This window comes from Podarcis bocagei, assembly GCF_964188305.1.
Source record: "Podarcis bocagei genome assembly, chromosome: 6".
NCBI classification, from domain to species: Eukaryota; Metazoa; Chordata; class Lepidosauria; order Squamata; family Lacertidae; genus Podarcis; species Podarcis bocagei.
Genome location: NC_138130.1, coordinates 78,276,625 through 78,295,494, shown reverse-complemented (window position 1 = coordinate 78,295,494; position 18,870 = coordinate 78,276,625). Strand labels below are relative to the sequence as shown.

Below are 18,870 nucleotides of genomic sequence, written 5' to 3'. Positions count from 1 at the left end.
TCTGCATACCCTTGTGACGCCAAACGCAAGTGTACATCCTTTGTTTTCCTCAGTATAACTTTATATTCTCATTCAGATTTATGAGCAAAACTATCTCAGCCCTTCTCAGAAAAACAGAGGTGCAAAATTGAGGTCCGCTTTCTGAATAGTGTCACTTTTGCTCTTAAAAGCTTCCCTGTTCCTTGTTTCAGAGTTATCTCCTGGCAAGCTTCAGTTGATCTCCTCTAGTCCCTGCAGACATGGCGGAAAGGAACACTTCTTGCACTCTGAATGGTGGGAAGTTTGAGATGTGTGAAGGTGGTGATGAAAATGAAACCTCTGACAGTGGTTTGGCTGAGCTGCCCTACTGCCACAGTGGAGGCCGAGCAAGGAGACAGGCCTCTAGATGGCAGCCAGATCCTGTGAAGGTGCAGGACTAGCAGAGGGCCTCAGGGATGACGGAGATAAAATACAAATGCATAAAGGGAGGTTGGAAGGTCTTGAGAAAATTGTGAGGCAAGGGAAACAGAGGTAACCAAGAAGTGGGAGGTTGGAAGTAGCACAAACAGAGGCAAATAGCAGCGTGAATTGTAAGGACCACAACACGGCTGGCCCAACCATTAGGCAGTGAGGCAGCTGCCTCAGGTAGCAGCAGGTGATGCAGTGTTGGAGAACAGAGCCCCCAAAGCTAGGCTGCTGCCCTCAGGTGCACAGGAAGCTGCTGTTTTGTCACCAGAATTAATTAAGAATTAACTTCCAGCAAAACAGGTAGCTCAGGTGGTGGAGCATGAGACTCTCAGTGTCAGGGCTGTGAGCTTGAGTCCCACGTTGGGCAAAAGGATTTCTGCATTGCAAGGGCTTGGAGTAAATGACCCTCGTGGTCACTTCCAACTCTGTAAGTCTCTGATTCTATGGTTCAGTCCTTGGCAGAGGCGTAGCTGGTGCGTGTGTGCACTGCACTGTGTGGGTGGCACTTACCACGGGACCTGCTGTGCGCCTGAGCCTTTCCTGGGAGTGACGCGGTGGCTTGGGTGGTTGCAAACTCCTTGCTGCCTGGAACGGACTCCCTGCAGGCTCCCTGCTTGGAAAAGCAACGCAGGCCTGCAGGGCACTGGAGTGGAATGTAGCTTGGGCACTGGGATTCTGCCACACCCTGTCCCATCCCACAGCACCTTGCCCCCCAGGCATGGGCTCAGGGTACATGCACCACTGCAGGTTCCCAAGCGGCTAACTATGCAGCTGGTTCTTGGCAACTGCAGATAGGACAGGGGGAGAACCTTGTCTGAAAGCTTGGAGAGCCACAGCCAGTTAGTGTAGACCACTGGTGGCCACACTTGGCCCTCCAGATGTTTTGGGAACAGTGGTCAGGGATGATAGGAACTGTAGTCCCAGAACAGCTGGAGGGCCAAGTTTGGCCACCACTGGTGTAAACAATACTGAGATGGACCAAAGCCCTCGCTCAGTACAATGTACGATGTCCTGAGGCTGATCAGGCTTCCCTATGGCTGGTCTTTACATAACAATGAGCATGCACCTCAACTGTATTCACACAGTAAACATCACTGTAAATATTCAGCCTTTAGAGGAAAAGAGAAGTCTGAAAGCATGAAAATGGCCAGTAACAGAAGGGGCAAAGATGGCTGAAACTCACATAGCGATTTGAAATAATCAGCCACATCTTTGGCTGCAGACCTCTCCTTTTCAGTAAATTATGGCAAGATAAACATGATATAAAGTGCCTGGGATGATAATTGATGGGACTTCCACAGTTTACTGGACAAGCACATCTCTGCATACAGCAGACTCAGCTAAGCAGAGTGAAGTCTTCTAAAGATTTTGTTCGGGGGGGGGGGGAATGCAGAGGTAATTAAATAGATGTATTTCTGATGTTCTGCCATAATGCTCCCTAAATAGAATTAAAGCAAAGCAGGCTGCCAACTTCATTTCTTCAATAGCACTGTGAGATAACATGGTTTCAGCAGACTGAGGTTATTAATGATCAGTTCAGTAAATTTTATCATTTACTTTATACCTCAGGAGGACGCTAGGATGAAACTGATTTTGATCAAACCACAAATACTGTCACCTTTAATAAATTGTGATCTGACAGTGGGTAACCCAATATTGGTTTAGGAGATAGAAGAAAAGGCAATTCTGGCCTTGGCACCTGATAAAGTAAAAGTTCCTGGAACAGATGGATCTCTAGCTTGTTTTTATACAACATTTCAGAAAAAGGTGGCACTAATCCTGGAAAGGGTCTTCCTTCAACCAATACAGCAAACAAACAAACCTCAAAAACAAGAAAGAACAAAAAAATTCCTCAGGCATTAAAACACTCTTACTTACCAAGATACTTAGAAAGGCTAATGCAAGTGATAATTATGGAATCTTTCACCTTGTGTGTTTGCTAAATATAGAATGGATGCACAATCTCACCAGCACGATTAGTCACTAGGCTTCATTATCTCACACCCATTCTCATTAAAAACATGAAAGAGAGATTTACAGCTGCCAAGTCTCTGCTTTGGGTTTTATCACCTATCTCCTTTTCTTTATATACAAGGATTTACATCCTCCATTTCAGTAAGAAGCTATCACCATCAGGCATTGTAGGGAAACTGGGCCCACAGAAAGAAGACTATGCCAGAGTTACTCACCATCATTTCTCTTGGGTTTAAGGCTTTGCTAGAGGATCTGTTATACTGAGCACTCATCCTGATTTCCCTCCACAAACCCAATGCAGAGGTTAGACCAGGGGCTGCCAGCCTTTTGGGGCCACTGGGCACATTTGGAATTTTGATAAAGTGCTATAGGTGACGGTCACAAAATTGCTCCAATGGGGGTACAGCATTACACAAAATGGCTGCCACATCCAAAGGAGCAGAAAAAGAGACAGGGCTACAAAATGATGAAGGTGGGCTTTTCAAATCCAGTGACTCTGTTAACAAAAAGGAGCCACAAAAGACACCTGCAATGCTAAGCTTCCTTGGTCAACGTTTGGTATTCATTCTAAACTATGAATATCACTCTGTTCCAGTTGGTCATTGCAACTAAGATTGTAAACCTAAGCTCAGGGACTGCCTTATTATTTGTGACACAGTCTCAGAGCCTTTAAATGGATGCAGAGTGGGATGAAAAATGATAATAAAAAAGGGGGATGAACCCTGTCAGATATGGTGAAATGATCTTGCTGCCGATTTTTGTTTTCTTTTGTTATTTTTGTGTTTTTCTGGGTGGAGTTTTTCAAATGGTTTGACTGAAAAGGGTTTTACTGAAATGTTTGCCCTTTGGGTTGTAGCCTTTTTGTAAGTCACTTGGAGACTTTTATGGCAGGCATCTAGTAAGTCAAATAAAAGTATTTGACTTACTAGATGCCTATAGGAACAATAGTAACAACCAATAGTAACAACCAAGAATCCAGTCTTTGCCTGCTATGCAAGAAATTTGATTTTACAGTAACTAGCACAAATGCTTCACTCACTTTGTTATAATAATACATAGAGCATAGTTAAGTCATTCACAATAATTTAATGAAGGTGGGCAAGAGAGAAGAAAATTCATTTTACTTTTGTGGCCTGCAGATAGATACAACATGCAATCTTTTCTCTATGCAAAGCTACAGCCCTTTCCTCTTATCCTGAAATGTTTACTTAAAGCTACACCAATCCCTTTGTTTATTTATATTTTAAAGAATGTGTGTATGTTGAAAACTCATAGAAAATAACAATGTGTCCAACAATATATACAATGGTACATAAAAACACAATAAAAAGAAGAAATATGAGCGACATTCAATTAAGTGTGCATAAAGTTTGTGCTTTAACCAACAGAGAGAGATGTGTATTTTAAACCTTGTTTTAAATAATCTGCTCATTACCCAGAGAACTGTGTTGGGAGAGAGGAATTAATACACCTTCTACTTACTTATTTCTTTATTATATTTATTTAATTTTACATTTTATTATATTATTTTTGATTTTTTTAAAAATCGAATACTGAACAATAATGGGAAGCCATTTCGATCAGAATTGTTCAACTAGATATTGTGCAAGTAGAAAGATGTGACTTTAACAGCAGCATAATGGAAATACTAAATAACAATAATTTATTATTTATATGCCACCCATCTGACTGGGTTCCCCCAGCCACTCTCGGTGGCTTCCAACAAATTAAAGCACAATATGACATCAAACATAAAAAACTTTCCTGAACAACAAATTCAAAAAGTGAAGCTTTTTCCTACATAAAAATGCACATGTGCAGACTTTGTATTACATGGCTGCTATTCAGCTGCTAAAAGTGTAGGACTCTGGGCAGAGAAGAATAAACAAAACTGGCAGAGAGACACCAAGTTGAAACAGAGGTGGAGAGAACTAGCTCAGAATAAAAAATAAAAAATAAGATGGCTTAAGATAGTGATCCAGTCAACATACATCCACCTCTTAGAAAACTCTTGGAATATATTCAGTTCAGAAAGAGATAAATATGCAGTTCTGAGATTAAGAGGTAGAGTGGAAAGACCCACCAATATGCAAGATGAATCAGATCCCCAGTTGCCTCAGACCTTCTGAGTTGAAAGCTTAGAGAACTATGACTAGAGAGTAAGGGGCTGCAAAAGACCACAATCTGGAAGGTAGGAGGCAAGTAGGGCAGTAAACTGAAATAAGACGAGGAAAGCTTAAACTGTAATTACAAGGAAAGTCTCCAAGCATTGTGTGGTTATAGAAAACACAGCTTGCACAGAAATTGTAAGAAATCGTAATATTCAGGGTACATGGAAATTAACAGATTGGCACAGAAATAAATTTGGAAGTGGACTGGGGACTAGTTATGTTCGATCACCCCCTATGTTTTCTACACACACACAGTCCTCAAGAGCATGGTTTTCCCTTTTGAGGTTGCAGTATGATGCACACTTGTAATAAGCTCCAAATCAAAATGCATAGGATTTACCTGTAAGGCAGAATCCCACCATGAAATTACCTGGCTAGCAAAATGGAAGAAGTCCTCATAGCTTATTTTTCATCCAAACTGACCTTATATCCCGGAAAGTTGATAAAATAAATTCTGGCAGTGTGCATCCAGTACTCAACTATTTGAGTGCAAGAGCTTTATCCTGCAGACCAAGAGCATAGAGACAAAGTGGTATTTGAATGATGAAGCTGCATGCATTCTGCTGAAATGTATGGTGCTCTTATCTACACAGACCCAGAAGCTATCTTGTCCTTCTGGAGAAATGAAACGTTTGATGCATAACGTTTCCTGGGCACTTAATTCATGTTGCCTGAACTTGCTATGCATTGTAATATCTACCTGCAGACTGCTAAAATAAAAGCAATCAATTGGGAATTCCGCCCCCACAACCAATTTGTCCATGTTCTATGTATTATGATATTTACATATAAATGATCACTAAATTGGGAGAAAGTATGGGGGAAGCATTTGTGCTAGGTAGTCTTAGAATCATAGAATCATAGAGTCGGAATAGACCACAAGGGCCATCGAGTCCAACCCCCTGCCAAGCAGGAAACACCATCAGAGCACTCCTGACATATGGTTGTCAAGCCTCTGCTTAAAGACCTCCAAAGTAGGAGACTCCACTACACTCCTTGGCAGCAAATTCCACTGTCAAACAGCTCTTACTGTCAGGAAGTTCTTCCTAATGTTTAGGTGGAATCTTCTTTCTTGTAGTTTGGATCCATTGCTCCGTGTCCGCTTCTCTGGAGCAGCAGAAAACAACCTTTCTCCCTCCTCTATATGACATCCTTTTATATATTTGAACATGGCTATCATATCACCCCTTAACCTCCTCTTCTCCAGGCTAAACATGCCCAGCTCCCTTAGCCGTTCCTCATAAGGCATCGTTTCCAGGCCTTTGACCATTTTGGTTGCCCTCCTCTGGACACGTTCCAGTTTGTCAGTGTCCTTCTTGAACTGTGGTGCCCAGAACTGGACACAGTACTCCAGGTGAGGTCTGACCAGAGCAGAATACAGTGGCACTATTACTTCCCTTGATCTAGATGCTATACTCCTATTGATGCAGCCCAGAATTGCATTGGCTTTTTTAGCTGCTGCGTCACACTGTTGGCTCATGTCAAGTTTGTGGTCAACCAAGACTCCTAGATCCTTTTCACGTACTGCTCTCAAGCCAGGTGTCACCCATCTTGTATTTGTGCCGCTCATTTTTTTTGCCCAAGTGCAATACTTTACATTTCTCCCTGTTAAAGTTCATCTTGTTTGTTTTGGCCCAGTTCTCTAATCTGTCAAGGTCGTTTTGAAGTGTGATCCTGTCTTCTGGGGTGTTAGCCACCCCTCCCAGTTTGGTGTCATCTGCAAATTTGATCAGGATGCCCTTGAATCCATCATCCAGCATTGTGGAAAGGCTTTTCAGTTTAGGGAAAAGATGAATAAGAGGCAACATTTAAAAGGGTATAAAATTATACATGGTTTGGAGAAAGTAGGTAAGGTTTTTCTCCCTTGTGGATATCCAGTGAAGCAGAATGTTGGTTCAGGACAGGCAAAAGGTTCAGGACAGGCAAAAGAAAATACTTATTCATGAAGCGCCTAGTTAAACTTGGAATTTGCTCCCACAAAAGGCACTGATGCCCACCAACCTAGATGGCCTTCAAAGAGGATTAGGCAACATTCATCCTGCATTTGTTCTGATTTGCTTGTGGGGTGTTTACACATCTTCCCCTTAACCATTTGTTCATTCCACACTTTTCAAAGCATTTCCTAACCACAAAAAGTCAATTTCCTTTTAAAAGTGGAATTGTTGCACTAGGTAACAGAGCACTTAAATTGTGCAAACTTAACTTTTCTGGTAGGCATTTGAATCCCTCAAGCACAATAAAACCTGACAATCCTGGAGGTGCCCCCAAGTCATGAAGAAAGCCAGCTATTGATAGCAATCAGCACATCTTTGTGAAGATACACAACAACAAAAGGCCTACTAAAGCAGTTTCCAGCTCCACTGATTTTCTCCTGCACAACTTTCCTTCAGCGATAGTATCAGTGCTTCTGTTTTATTCTGGTGGGTTTTTGACATCACCATTAGCCCAGAGGCATTAGGATTTGTGATGTATAAGATGGACTATTGCTTCTCAAGGATGCACCAACACTTATGCATTCCTAAGATTATGGTGTAGCCACCTAGAAAGAGCACATGTCTTCATTCCATTGCTGCCTGCACCCAATGCATTGGAGGTTGTCAACTGAGGACACCCTGGATTCATCTTCAGGGCTGAGAAAGAACATGGGAGATGAGTCAAGATATATTGTGCCTCAGCCACAAAAAAGCTTTATAAATCTGCACTTTGAATTGTGCTCAAAATGTATACGGGAAGCCAATGCAGATGCTGGAGCAATGATGTAATACGATCCAAGCTGAAGCTTCCAAGGGCTTTCAAGAGCAGCCTGATAGTGGCCTCCAGGCGATGAGTGGAGGACATCACCACAAGGTGTCCCATATGGGACAAATAAAACAACAAACATGCATTTTTTTCATCTTTCTCATGGGAGAAAAGTGCTCCTGTCTTGTGCTGGAACCTCGAATTCCAGGGGAAGAGCTACAGCTCAGTAAAGGGAAAGGTCTTAGGTTTAATCCCTGGCAGGGACGCGGACTTATAAAAAATATTGGGGGGGGGCGCCCGGGAAAGCTCATGAATAATAAATAAGCTCATGAATATGTAAATAAAGTGGCGCCGCCTCCTCGTGAGTGAATAGGGGAGAGCGTGCTGCGCCTATTAATCAGCTCCGAAGGAAATTGATTGGAGCTTTTGCTCGGGAGGGAGGGCAGGAGGCATGCAGCCCGACCCTGTGCATTTTGGGCTGGGGGAGGGGCGGTGATGGCGCTCTGCTGGAGGGGCGCCGGAGATTATTGGGGGGGCGGAACCCCCCCAAACGAATTTTTGAGGGGGCTCGGGCCCCCTAAAGCCCCATGGAGTCGGCGCCTATGATCCCTGGCATTTCCAGGTTGTGCTGGGACAAACTCCCTGTCTGAAACCCTAGTCAGATGCTGCCAGTCAGTACTGAGCTATATGGACAGTTTCCTATGCTTAGGAGTGCTCTGCTATGAGGTTGAGTGGCAGGGAGAAACTTTCCTCCTTCAAAATCACATGTCCAAACTGTCACCAGCACCACCTTTCCTTACTTCTGTCTTGCTTGCACTCAGCTCCAGAGTACCTAGAACCATAGAATTGTAGAGTTTGAAGGAACCCTCAGTGACTCTAGTCCAACCCCCCTGCAATGCAGAAATATGCAGCTGTCCCATACGGGAATCAGACTTGTAACCTTGCAATCTCCATTCTGAGGCTTTGGCTACTACCCAGAGCTGTGAGTAGTGGAAGCACGAGTGACTCCAAGCCCTTCTGCAAGAATGTCTCTGAAGTGAGAATGAATGCATTTCTTCTGCCCGGGTTCCGTGCAGCTCAGGCAACGCTCTGCAGAGATGCGAATGGCCGATTTGGGTGATTTTTTTAAAAAAGTTATTATTATTTTAAAATGCACACTTTGATCTCTCTCGGAACTCGCCCCCCTCCTTCCCCACACATCTAAAACTGCTTTCGGTAAGTCCAAAGCTCCCTCAAGAGGAGCTCCGCACACAACCCCACCCCCCGCCGTAGCAATGCCCCGGCGGGCTCTTTTTTTTGCAATGTCACCGGGAGGAGAATGCAGGTGCAACTCCGGGCAGCCGCTGCACGTGATCCCCGAGCGGCGCTCCGCCGTCGCCGAGGGTCCCGTGTGTGTGTGTGTTGGGGGCGCAGTTCCGATCACCTTTCCTTTCCCTCTAAAACACCCCGTCGGTCGAAGCAGCCTCGTTCCCCAACTTCAGCAGTTTTCCCTCGCACGTGCGAGGCCGTTCCCTGGAGAGGGAGGCGAGTCAAAAGAAAAAAAACCACACCGCCCTCTTCCATTTTAGGTGGCGCGTCTGCCTCCCCCCCTTCGCCAACCCACCTCAGCCCGTTTCCTGAGCCGCTGGTAAGTCTCCCCAGGAACGTTGATGGACCCAAACTTTCCGGCCCGCGCGCGGCTCCAGAAGCCCGCCCTTTTTTTTTTTTTGGCGCGCGCGAAAACGAGCGTCGCTCGCCGGTTCCCCCTCAGGCGCCTGAGGCCGAGCGGGCCGGGCGCTTCCCCTCCTCCTCCTCCTCCCCACCGCCCCACCCGGGGCAGCCCGAGCCAGGCTGGCGGGGGCGGCGGCGAGTGCGTGTGGCGCGGCCAAAGGCAAGCTGCCGCCGCTGCCGTTTCTCCTCCTCCACCACCGCCGTCGCCTCGTCGTCGTCGTCCTCCGGCGCCGCAGGAGCTCGGCGGGGCCGCCAGGCTGCGCTCTCGGGCCGGCTGCGAGCCTGGCTGCGTCCCCGGGCTGCCGGGGCTCCGGAGCGCCAGAGCCTCCCGGGGAGCAGGCGGTGGTGCGAGAGCGGGCGGGCGGTCCCGGGACAGCGGCGGAGGCGGCGGCGGCAGCTGCTGCAGCGGGAGGAGCCGGAGCGGCTCGCTGCTGCAGCGGGAGCCGCCCCGGCTCGGAGCTCCGCTTGGCCGGGCTGCGGAGCGGCGAGGCACCTGGAGCCCCTCGGGGGGCGCCCGCTAGGCGAGCTGCCTGCCAGCCGAGGAAGCGCCGTCGGCCGCTGACCGAGGTGCCCTCGCCAGCTGCTCTCCCCGCGCCCGGCATGACTTGCAAGGGCTCGTCGGGCTGGGGGCTTTGGGTGGCCCCTTTGGCGGCGCTGCTGTCTCTGAGAGGTAAGCGGGGGTACCTAGACGGGGCGGGCGGGGGGGGGGAGAAAAGCATGCAAGCTCCTTCCTCCTTTGCCTGCGCCGGATTCGAACTCGCAACTTTGGTGCTGCGGGGGTCGGGCGGAGCGGCGGCGTCAGAGCCCCAGCCCAGGAGCCGGGCGCTTCTCGGGGACGGCGGCTTTTTTATTTTGCTGAACGAAGCAAGTTGCTGTAAAGTCCCGGAGAGTGAGGAGTAAGTGTGCGAGGAGGGTTTCGTCCTCCTTAGCAGTGCCGCCTTAAGCGCCTCGATGCTTTTGCAGAATAATCAGAACCGCTCCCCTTGCCCTGCTTGTTTCTCCTCTGCAGAGCGTTGAAAGGGAGAATAATGTACACGGATTTTAAAAGGGGGTTTTGTGTGTGTGTGTGTGTGTGTGTGTGTGTGTGAGAGAGAGAGAGAGAGAGAGAGAGGGACAAAGTCCGCTCTGATCCAGCGACCTTTCAAGGGACTGTAGCTGTAGAAGTGATTTTATTATAAGGAGCTGGGAAAGCCGTTACTTTCTCCTGTAATGTTTCTCTTCCTCTCTTTTTGTAATGCAGAGGTATAAAGGTTGGCTGAGAGCTTATTTCCACCCGGCGTGGATAGGGTGTGTTTTCTGTTTCGTTTTAAGAAGCGTGTTGGGCTGGTTGTTTATGTACAAAATAGTGTTCTTTGTGAAACACACACAGTCAAAATAACAGTATTTAATATTAAAGCGTAGTTTTATTGTGTCTCTTTTTTTAAAAAAGGGGGGGGTTATAATTCAGAGGTCTACTTTCCCAGTTGTATAGAGCATGCAGTAATCTTTAAAAACCAAGCAATGCTCCCCACAGCCTTAGTCACACTACAGATACTTCATTTTTAGTGCTACCTTCTTAATGCTGGACTTCACTGTGGTGAAGTTCCTTTAATTTTCGAGGTATTGACTTGAACACTGGTTCTTCTGAAAGCATGCGGGGAAGTTTGTTTTAGGAGAACTTTCTTGTTCAGAAGGACAGGAGCACTGAAAAGTGTATAAAGCCCTCTCAGGCAGCCCAAACCAACATGCTACAGAATTTAAGTTCACTTGGGGTTATTCCCAAATAAGACTGTAGCCCAGGATACCTGCATTTGCTCTGATTTGATAGTTTATCCAGATTATTTACTGCTTTTATGCTAATTGTTTCTGTTTTAATACAACAAAATAGTCTTTGAAACACACATTCAGAAACAGTTTTTATACAATAGTAGAGTAACTATTTATGTGTAATCTGTTTCAACCGTAAGTACTTGGATGTTCCAGTCCTAGTGTCTTATAACTTACAGAAATAAGTTTTGGTCTGTTAATTATGGGTAGCAATTCTTGTACTCTGATGAGGTAGAAAAGATTCAGTGTCTCTGACCATTTGTTCTAATTTTTTTTTAACACAGTTGAAGTCATTGGGGTCAGAAATGTGAATCATGAATACCTTACTAAGATGTCTGTGAGGGTTTGATTAGCTGCTTGTGCGTGAAAACGTGCTCCCTCAGAGTTTGTGCGCCCCCACAAACCTCCGTGTGTGACGGAGCTCCTCAGACATGTCTGCTCTAGTCACTAGTAGAGTCCGACAGTGGCTGCCTGCGGAAGCGTTTCCAGCAAAGAAGTTCCTTAACGGAAACGCGTCTCCTGGACTCACGGCGTGACAGTTTCCTGCGAGGTATGGGTCTCCCTATGGGAGACTCCGATACCTCCCCACTGTTCTCGCTGGAAGCCTCCCTGAGCCCTCCCTCCTGCTCGCATTCCCTCAGAGACCCACTCCTCCCCCTGCTGGTCCCTGCTTCAGCAGTTGAGTCTCTTTCATCCTGCCTGAGTCCCTCCACCACCTGATGCTCTGATGGCAGTTCCCTGACATCCACTTCCCCTCCAGGGCCCCCCTCACCCCCTCCCAATTCCTCCCCCCTGGGAGGTGAAGGGCTAAAACCCCGAAACGAATCTTCCTCATCTTCTGACGTCTCGAACAATTCTCTCCATCGATCGTCGTCCTGGCCAGCTGAATCCTCCTCCTCTTCAGAATCTGGGAACCCCTCCAACTCCTCTTCCTCGTCGGTGGTGGCAAAGTATTCCCTTCGGAACCTCGCTACAGGCTGAGGTTTACGTGGGAACCTCTGATGAAAAGTCTCTATTAAAACCTCGTCATTGACATCCTCTGCCCTAACCCAGGTGTTTTCCGACTCCGGTTCCCCTTCCCACATTACCAAATACTCTACTTGATCTCCCTTCCACCTGGAATCGAGGATCTCCGCTACATGGTAGCTGTGTTCCTTCTCCTCCATTGCTGGTCCCCTAGTGACCCTCCCCTCACTGTCTCCTCTATACGGTGACAGCAACGACCTGTGAAAAACTGGGTGCAGCTTCATGTGGTTCGGTAACCGGAGCCTGAAAGCCACTGGATTGACCTGCTGTATGACTTCAAACGGACCCAGCCTTTTGGGTCTTAATTTCTTACAACCTCCTTTGAATGGCAACCCTTGGGTTGACAGCCACACCTGGTCCCCCACCCTGATGCTTTCACCTTCCCTTCTGTTTTTGTCTGCTTGCCTCTTATATTCCTCCTTAGCCCTGTTTAAGTTGAGTTGGAGCTGGCGATGGATCGCTTCCATTTCTTCCACGAACTGTTCTGCAGCTGGAACGCTCCAGTTCTCCCCCTCCCCCCCTGGGAAGGCTCTGGGATGGCACCCGTGATTAGCCAAAAAGGGGCTCATCCCCGTGGACACGTTCTCTGCATTGTTGTAGGCAAATTCTGCCAACGCCAGCTTCTCCACCCAATCATTCTCTCTGTCATTAACATAACACCTCAAATATTGTTGGAGAACCCCATTTGCTCTTTCCGCCTGCCCGTTGGTTTCAGGATGACGGGCCGTCGAGAAATTAACCTCTACATGCAGTAAGCTCATGAGCTTCCTCCAGAACCTGGAAGTAAATTGTTTCCCTCGGTCTGAAACCACCCTCAAGGGGGCGCCATGCAACCTAAACACATTCTCTACAAACAATTTGGCGGTTTCTTCTGCTGTAACCGCATGTGAGCAGGCTATGAAGTGGGCCATTTTAGTTAACAGGTCTACTACAACCATGATGGCTGTTTTCCCTCTAGACCTTGGCAGATCAGTCATGAAATCTATTGCCACTGCTTCCCACGGTCTCTCAGGTGTGGGCAGTGGTTCTAATAAACCAGCCGGCGCCTGCCTCTCCCCCTTGGCTCTTTGGCATTGTTCACACCCTCTCACATACTCCCGCACATCTTCCCTGACCTTGGGCCACCAAAATTCCCTGGTAACCAGCCACATGGTTTTGTGTTGCCCAAAGTGCCCTGCTGTGGGGCTATCGTGCAGCTGCTTGAGTACTTTCTCCCTCAATTCCCCTTCAGGTATATATAACGCTCCCTTATAATACAATGCCCCATTTCTCTCCTCAAAACCACCGGGTTTGTCTTCCTCCCCTCTGAGATCCCTGAGTTTCCCCTGGGCGTATGCATCCTGCACCGTACCCTCTACCAATTCCCTTTGCCCCACCAAAGTCGCCCCACACACCCAGCGGTCCTCTGGAATGATATGGGTTCCTTCGGGTGCTCCCTCCCCCTCCAAATATTCAGGTTTGCGTGAGAGAGCGTCCGCCCTAACATTCTCTGGGCCTGGCACATAACAAATCTCAAAGTTAAATTTGGAGAACTCTTGGGCCCATCTCAACTGCCTTTGGTTGAGCACTCGCGCCGTTCTCCAGTACTCTAGATTTTTATGGTCCGTGCACACTTGCACTTTATGTTGTGCACCAACTAGCAGATGCCTCCATCTCCGGAACGCCTCATGAATAGCAAGCAGTTCTCGGTCGTACACCGTGTAGTTCCTCTCGGATTTGTTCAGCTTCCGCGAGAAGAAGGCACACGGACGCCACTCCGACTCCTCCTTCCCCGGCTGCAGAAGAAGCACCGCCCCTATGGCTCTGTCAGATGCGTCTGTTTCAACCCTTAGCTTCTTTCGTAAATCCACATGCAGAAGTTGTTCTTCAGAGGCGAAGGCCCTTTTCAGTTCCTCAAACGCTCGCTCCGCCTCCGCCGTCCATACAAACTTCTTCTTACTGCTGAGACAGTCAGTGATGGGCGCCGTCAGATGGGCGAAGTTGCGGATGAACTTACGATAAAAGTTTCCAAACCCTAGGAACCTCTGCACATCCTTCTTGGTTTTGGGTGTTTTCCATTCCAGCACTGCCTGTACCTTGCCGGGATCCATGGCCAATCCCTTGTCTGACAGGCGGTACCCCAGGAATTCCACCTCCTTGGTATGGAACCGACACTTCTCCAGTTTGACCCACAGCCTGTTGGCTTGCAGTCTGCTCAACACTTCTCTGACGTCTCTCACATGTTGCTCCTCATTCTCAGAATACACCAACACATCATCTAGAAAGGCAACGCAATTCTTGTAGAGCAAAGGGCCCAGCACGTGGTTCATAAAAGATTGAAAACACGCGGAGCCTGCTTGTAATCCAAATGGCATAACGAGGTATTCAAACGCCCCCAAAGGGGTAAACATGGTGGTTTTCCATTCATCCCCTTTCCTTATGCGTATCAGGTTGTACGCCCCCCTTAGATCCAGCTTTGTGAAAATCTTTCCCTTCCTCACCATGGTCAAAATATCATCAATTCTGGGCATAGGGAACGCCACCGGTTCAGTCACTGCATTCAGCCGCCTAAAATCACATACAAGTCTCGGCTTGTCCGCATTTTTTTTGTCCACAAAGAACACTGGGCTCCCCCCTGCTGCTTTGGACTCTCTGATGAAGCCTCTCTTCAGGTTCTTGTCAATGAACCCTCGCAACTCCTGCATTTCCCTGTCTGACATGGCATACAACTTGCCCACGGGAAGCTGTGCTCCAGGGAGTAAATTGATCTGACAATCAAAGGGTCTATGAGGTGGTAGTTGGTCAGCTTCCTTCTCACTGAACACGTCGCTGAGATCTGCATACTGTGGTGGTACCTTCACCTTCCCCATTACTTCAGTCCCTGCTAGGGTGGCTTGGGCCCCTACTGAACCCTTCTCCCCTTTGCAGTGTTCTAGGCAATGTGCTGAACCAAAGGACACCACTCTTTGATGCCAGCCAACCAGCGGATCATGTAGAGCTAGCCAGCTCATTCCCAAAATAATGGGAGCGCCTCCCAGGGTGGCCACATTAAACGCTATCAGTTCTGTGTGCCTTGCCACCCTCATTATCATTGGGACAGTCTGCAAGCGGACTCCTCCTCCCAACAACTCCCTGCCATCAATCGTGGTCACCTGCAGTGGGTTGCTTAAAGGGATGGTCTGTATCTGGTGTTCAGCAGCAAACTCCTTGCTCATAAAATTGCAGGAGCTGCCTGAGTCCAATAGCGCCTTTATTTTTAGGGGGTGCCCATTCTGCAGCTCTAGCGACACTTCAATCACTAGAGCAGGTCGAGGAGCTTCTGGCACGGGCACTTTCACTGCTCTTTGGCCTGGCTGCAGTGCCCCAATTGTGGCAACCAGGCGTTGGCTTTTACCTGCTCCGCTCCCCCTTCTTCTCCCCCCTCAACAGCTCCCACCATCCCTTGCCATTCCTTCCTCTGGGGGCAGACTCTGGCAAAGTGGCCTGGCTGTTGGCAGAGATAGCATTTCCGGGGGCCCTTTCCCTCCTTCTTAGCTCCCTCGCTGGTTTTTGAAAATGCGCGCGCGCGCGCTGTTCCGATTTCCATCGGCTCTGCCGGCGGGAAAGCTGGCTCAGGAATGTCTGGAATGCGGAACTCCTTCCAACGTTCCCCTCTCCCTTCCCGCCTCTCCAAGGCTCTTGCCTCCTGCCGCGCTCCTATGGTCAGCGCAGATTTGGTCAGCTGATCCATAGACTCCGCCCTGGGGCTCCGTGCCAGCTCGTCTTTCACCCCCGAAGAAAGACCTTCTTCAAATAGCATTTGAACGGGTGCCGCCGATAAATCCCAACTCAGTCTGTGAATCAGCATGGTAAACTCAGTCCAATATTCACGGACAGATCGACTCCCCTGCTTACAAGCCATTAGCTGTCTGCGCACCACCCCTTCCTCAATATCGCTGGAAAACATGATATCCATTGCACGAAAGAACTTCATTGTGTCCTTTAGTATGTCATTGTGCGTTGCCATTAGGGGTCGAACCCAGTCTCTAGCCCCTTTCTCAAGATGCCCAATTACAAAAGCAACTCGCGATTCCTCATCAGGGAACTCATCGAACTGCACATTAAGGGCATATTGCATCTCTGTCCTAAAAGCATGGTAGTCCTTGGGGTCCCCCCCAAATTTCTGCACCAATCCTGGTACCTTTCTGGGGAATTGAGTGGCTCTCCCCTTCTTGTCTGCATCCTGAGCCCTTCTCTCCTCCAGCCTCGCCGTCTGCAGGGCCAGTTGAACCTCCAACGCTCGGTATCTATCTTCCAAGCTTGGACCAGCTCCAGCCCCTGCTCCTCCGGTTCCGGTTGGTTCGCTCATGATGCCTTCTCTTGCACAGGCAGCGTACAAAGACTGTCGGACTGCTGTGAGGGTTTGATTAGCTGCTTGTGCGTGAAAACGTGCTCCCTCAGAGTTTGTGCGCCCCCACAAACCTCCGTGTGTGACGGAGCTCCTCAGACATGTCTGCTCTAGTCACTAGTAGAGTCCGACAGTGGCTGCCTGCGGAAGCGTTTCCAGCAAAGAAGTTCCTTAACGGAAACGCGTCTCCTGGACTCACGGCGTGACAGTTTCCTGCGAGGTATGGGTCTCCCTATGGGAGACTCCGATACCTCCCCACTGTTCTCGCTGGAAGCCTCCCTGAGCCCTCCCTCCTGCTCGCATTCCCTCAGAGACCCACTCCTCCCCCTGCTGGTCCCTGCTTCAGCAGTTGAGTCTCTTTCATCCTGCCTGAGTCCCTCCACCACCTGATGCTCTGATGGCAGTTCCCTGACAATGTCCTAACAGATTTGTTTTAGCAATGTTAACATTTGTGTGTGACAAAACAATGCGTTTCACTTTGGATAGGAAGTATCGTTTCTATAGAGTTGAACTGTGCATAGATTGAACTCTAAACATACTTGGAGGCAACTAAATGAATCGAATGGGAGTTTCTTGCAGGTGATCATGCTTAGGATCAGAGTGTGATAATTACTGTTGTGCAGTTTACAAATGCAGGGAAGAACTGGGAGTCACAGAGTTACCTTCATTTCAACACTATCTCATGCCAACTGCTTACTGATGGGAGTTAAGAATTGTTTGTTTTTCTTAAGTTTTTAGAACTTTACAGGAATTCAGGGATCAGTTTTGCTATTGTGCTGGTTTGACTACATGCAACTATTAAGTAAGAGTCGCCATGCTCATAGTTATGTGCGAAGTGCTGAACTTTTACCACTCCTTGATAATTTTAGTGATTTAAAAGGAAGAGACGCATCTTACTGTGGTGTAGTTTTTCAAGTCACATTGTGGATATTTTAGTAAGCAAGGTATTTGTGACTCTGGTTTCTCCTCTTCTTCTTGGATTATGTGATTTGGTTACCACAGCATGTGGTGCGTTGGCAGGGGACTTTTGTGCTGCTGAAGCTTGAGAGTGAAGGACTGAGACCCCTGCTGCTATGATCCAGATGCAGAACTCCACCAGCTGCACTGCAATCGGTTTTGTGCCTTTGCCAATGCTCCCTTAATTCGGGTCTGCAGCACTCCCTTGTGCTTGTTATCAGTTTTGGGATTTCCTTAAACAGTTGTGCTTGGTTTTACAGCCTTGGAAAAAGCGTGCCTAATGTTGAACCTCTGCTCAGCTTTCCTGGCTGTGCACGCACTATACATTTAAAACATATTCTAAACACATTATTTCCCTCAAATAATTCTGGACACTGTAGTTGGTTAAGCATTACCGGGATTGTAATCCTTCTTGCAGTAAACTACATTGTCCAGAATTATTTGTGGGAATGAATGTGTTTTAAATGTTCTTCAAATGTATATAGTGTGTACACAGCCCCTAGTCTTGGCATGCAGTTTGTATAATGCTTCATTTCCACCCATTTCACCCCATTTTGTCCCCCTTGGTATTTGAGCACCCTTAGCTGTTCACTCCTTGCAAGTGCTGCATGTATTTGTCAGCCCAAGGCTTGTTCTGAAATTGGACAGAATGATAAGTGAGTTGGTCCACGGCAGCCTTGTATTTAAGCACTTGCCTGGGAGCCATAGGTGATGAGACATGAAAAGCCTCTGTCAGAATTGGATTGGCTGCTTCACTTCCATTATTTCACTTCCTTCCTGGTCCCCAACTATGTTTGTGATGTGGCTGGCAGTGTTAGGGTTGGTAGTGCCCCTCCTCATTCCACAGATTAGCCCTAGTGAATAAAGTGAGATTTCAATTTGCAATTATGTCCAGTCTGTAAGGAGGCTAGTAACTTTCATAGACTTATTTATTTGGCTGGTTGGCCTATGACTCTTCAGCATCAGTTGAGTCCGTTGAAAAATGGTTTTAGGAAAGCCAAGGATAGTTCCAGAGACACCCTTCATTTGTTGGACTGCCGCTGTCCTTCAACTCCAGTTAGCATAGCCAAGTGGTCATTTATGATTAGAGTTGTAGTCCCAACACCAGTTGAAGTGCACCATGTTGGCTACCCCTGACTCTTAGGAAATGCGTGGTTGGTTGTCTGCAGTACTGCATGCTCTTTCCTAATTTTCCAAGCATTAGAAACAACTCTTCTGTCGTCACAGGATTTCTCCCTCTGTAGACCAGTGAAAGGTAGGCCTTTCTGTAGAAACAGAAGAATTGTGCTCAAACTACCATGCATGATTAGTGCGACGTCCTCATAAACGCCAATCTAGGACCTGAATTTTTTTATCTGGTTCCCACATAATGGGTGGTGGTGTGAAGGGGATGGCCATTTTCTTGTTTTCACTTTTTTTGGTAAATGGGCTAGGGAGCACTCTAATTTGGCTTTGTACTATAGAAGGACATTTTCCCATAATGGCATAAAAATTAAGAATCCTGAAATGATGGAGCAGTGAGGCCAGTGGAAAGGATGTGTTTTTACAGACTTTTTACAGATCAGCACTGGAAGTGGAGTTTACACTGGGGTTGCACAGAATATGCACAGCTACCTTCAGTACACATTGTTCTTCAAATCCAAGAATTACTTGTAAGGGAGGAAAGATGTGTCA

General features: G+C 47.6%; 1 protein-coding gene across 1 annotated transcript in view; it reads left to right on the top strand.

Annotated features, from left to right (window-relative positions):
- Positions 1–9,547: 9,547 nt before the first annotated feature.
- The window catches only part of IGSF11 (immunoglobulin superfamily member 11), a 187,756-nt gene continuing 178,433 nt past the window's right edge, over positions 9,548–18,870 (top strand). Inside the window, exon 1 of the mRNA XM_081197981.1 lies at positions 9,548–9,711. Within this exon, the coding sequence (XP_081054107.1) occupies positions 9,642–9,711 (70 nt within the window). The 5' untranslated portion in view covers positions 9,548–9,641. The remainder of the gene's footprint in view (positions 9,712–18,870) is intronic.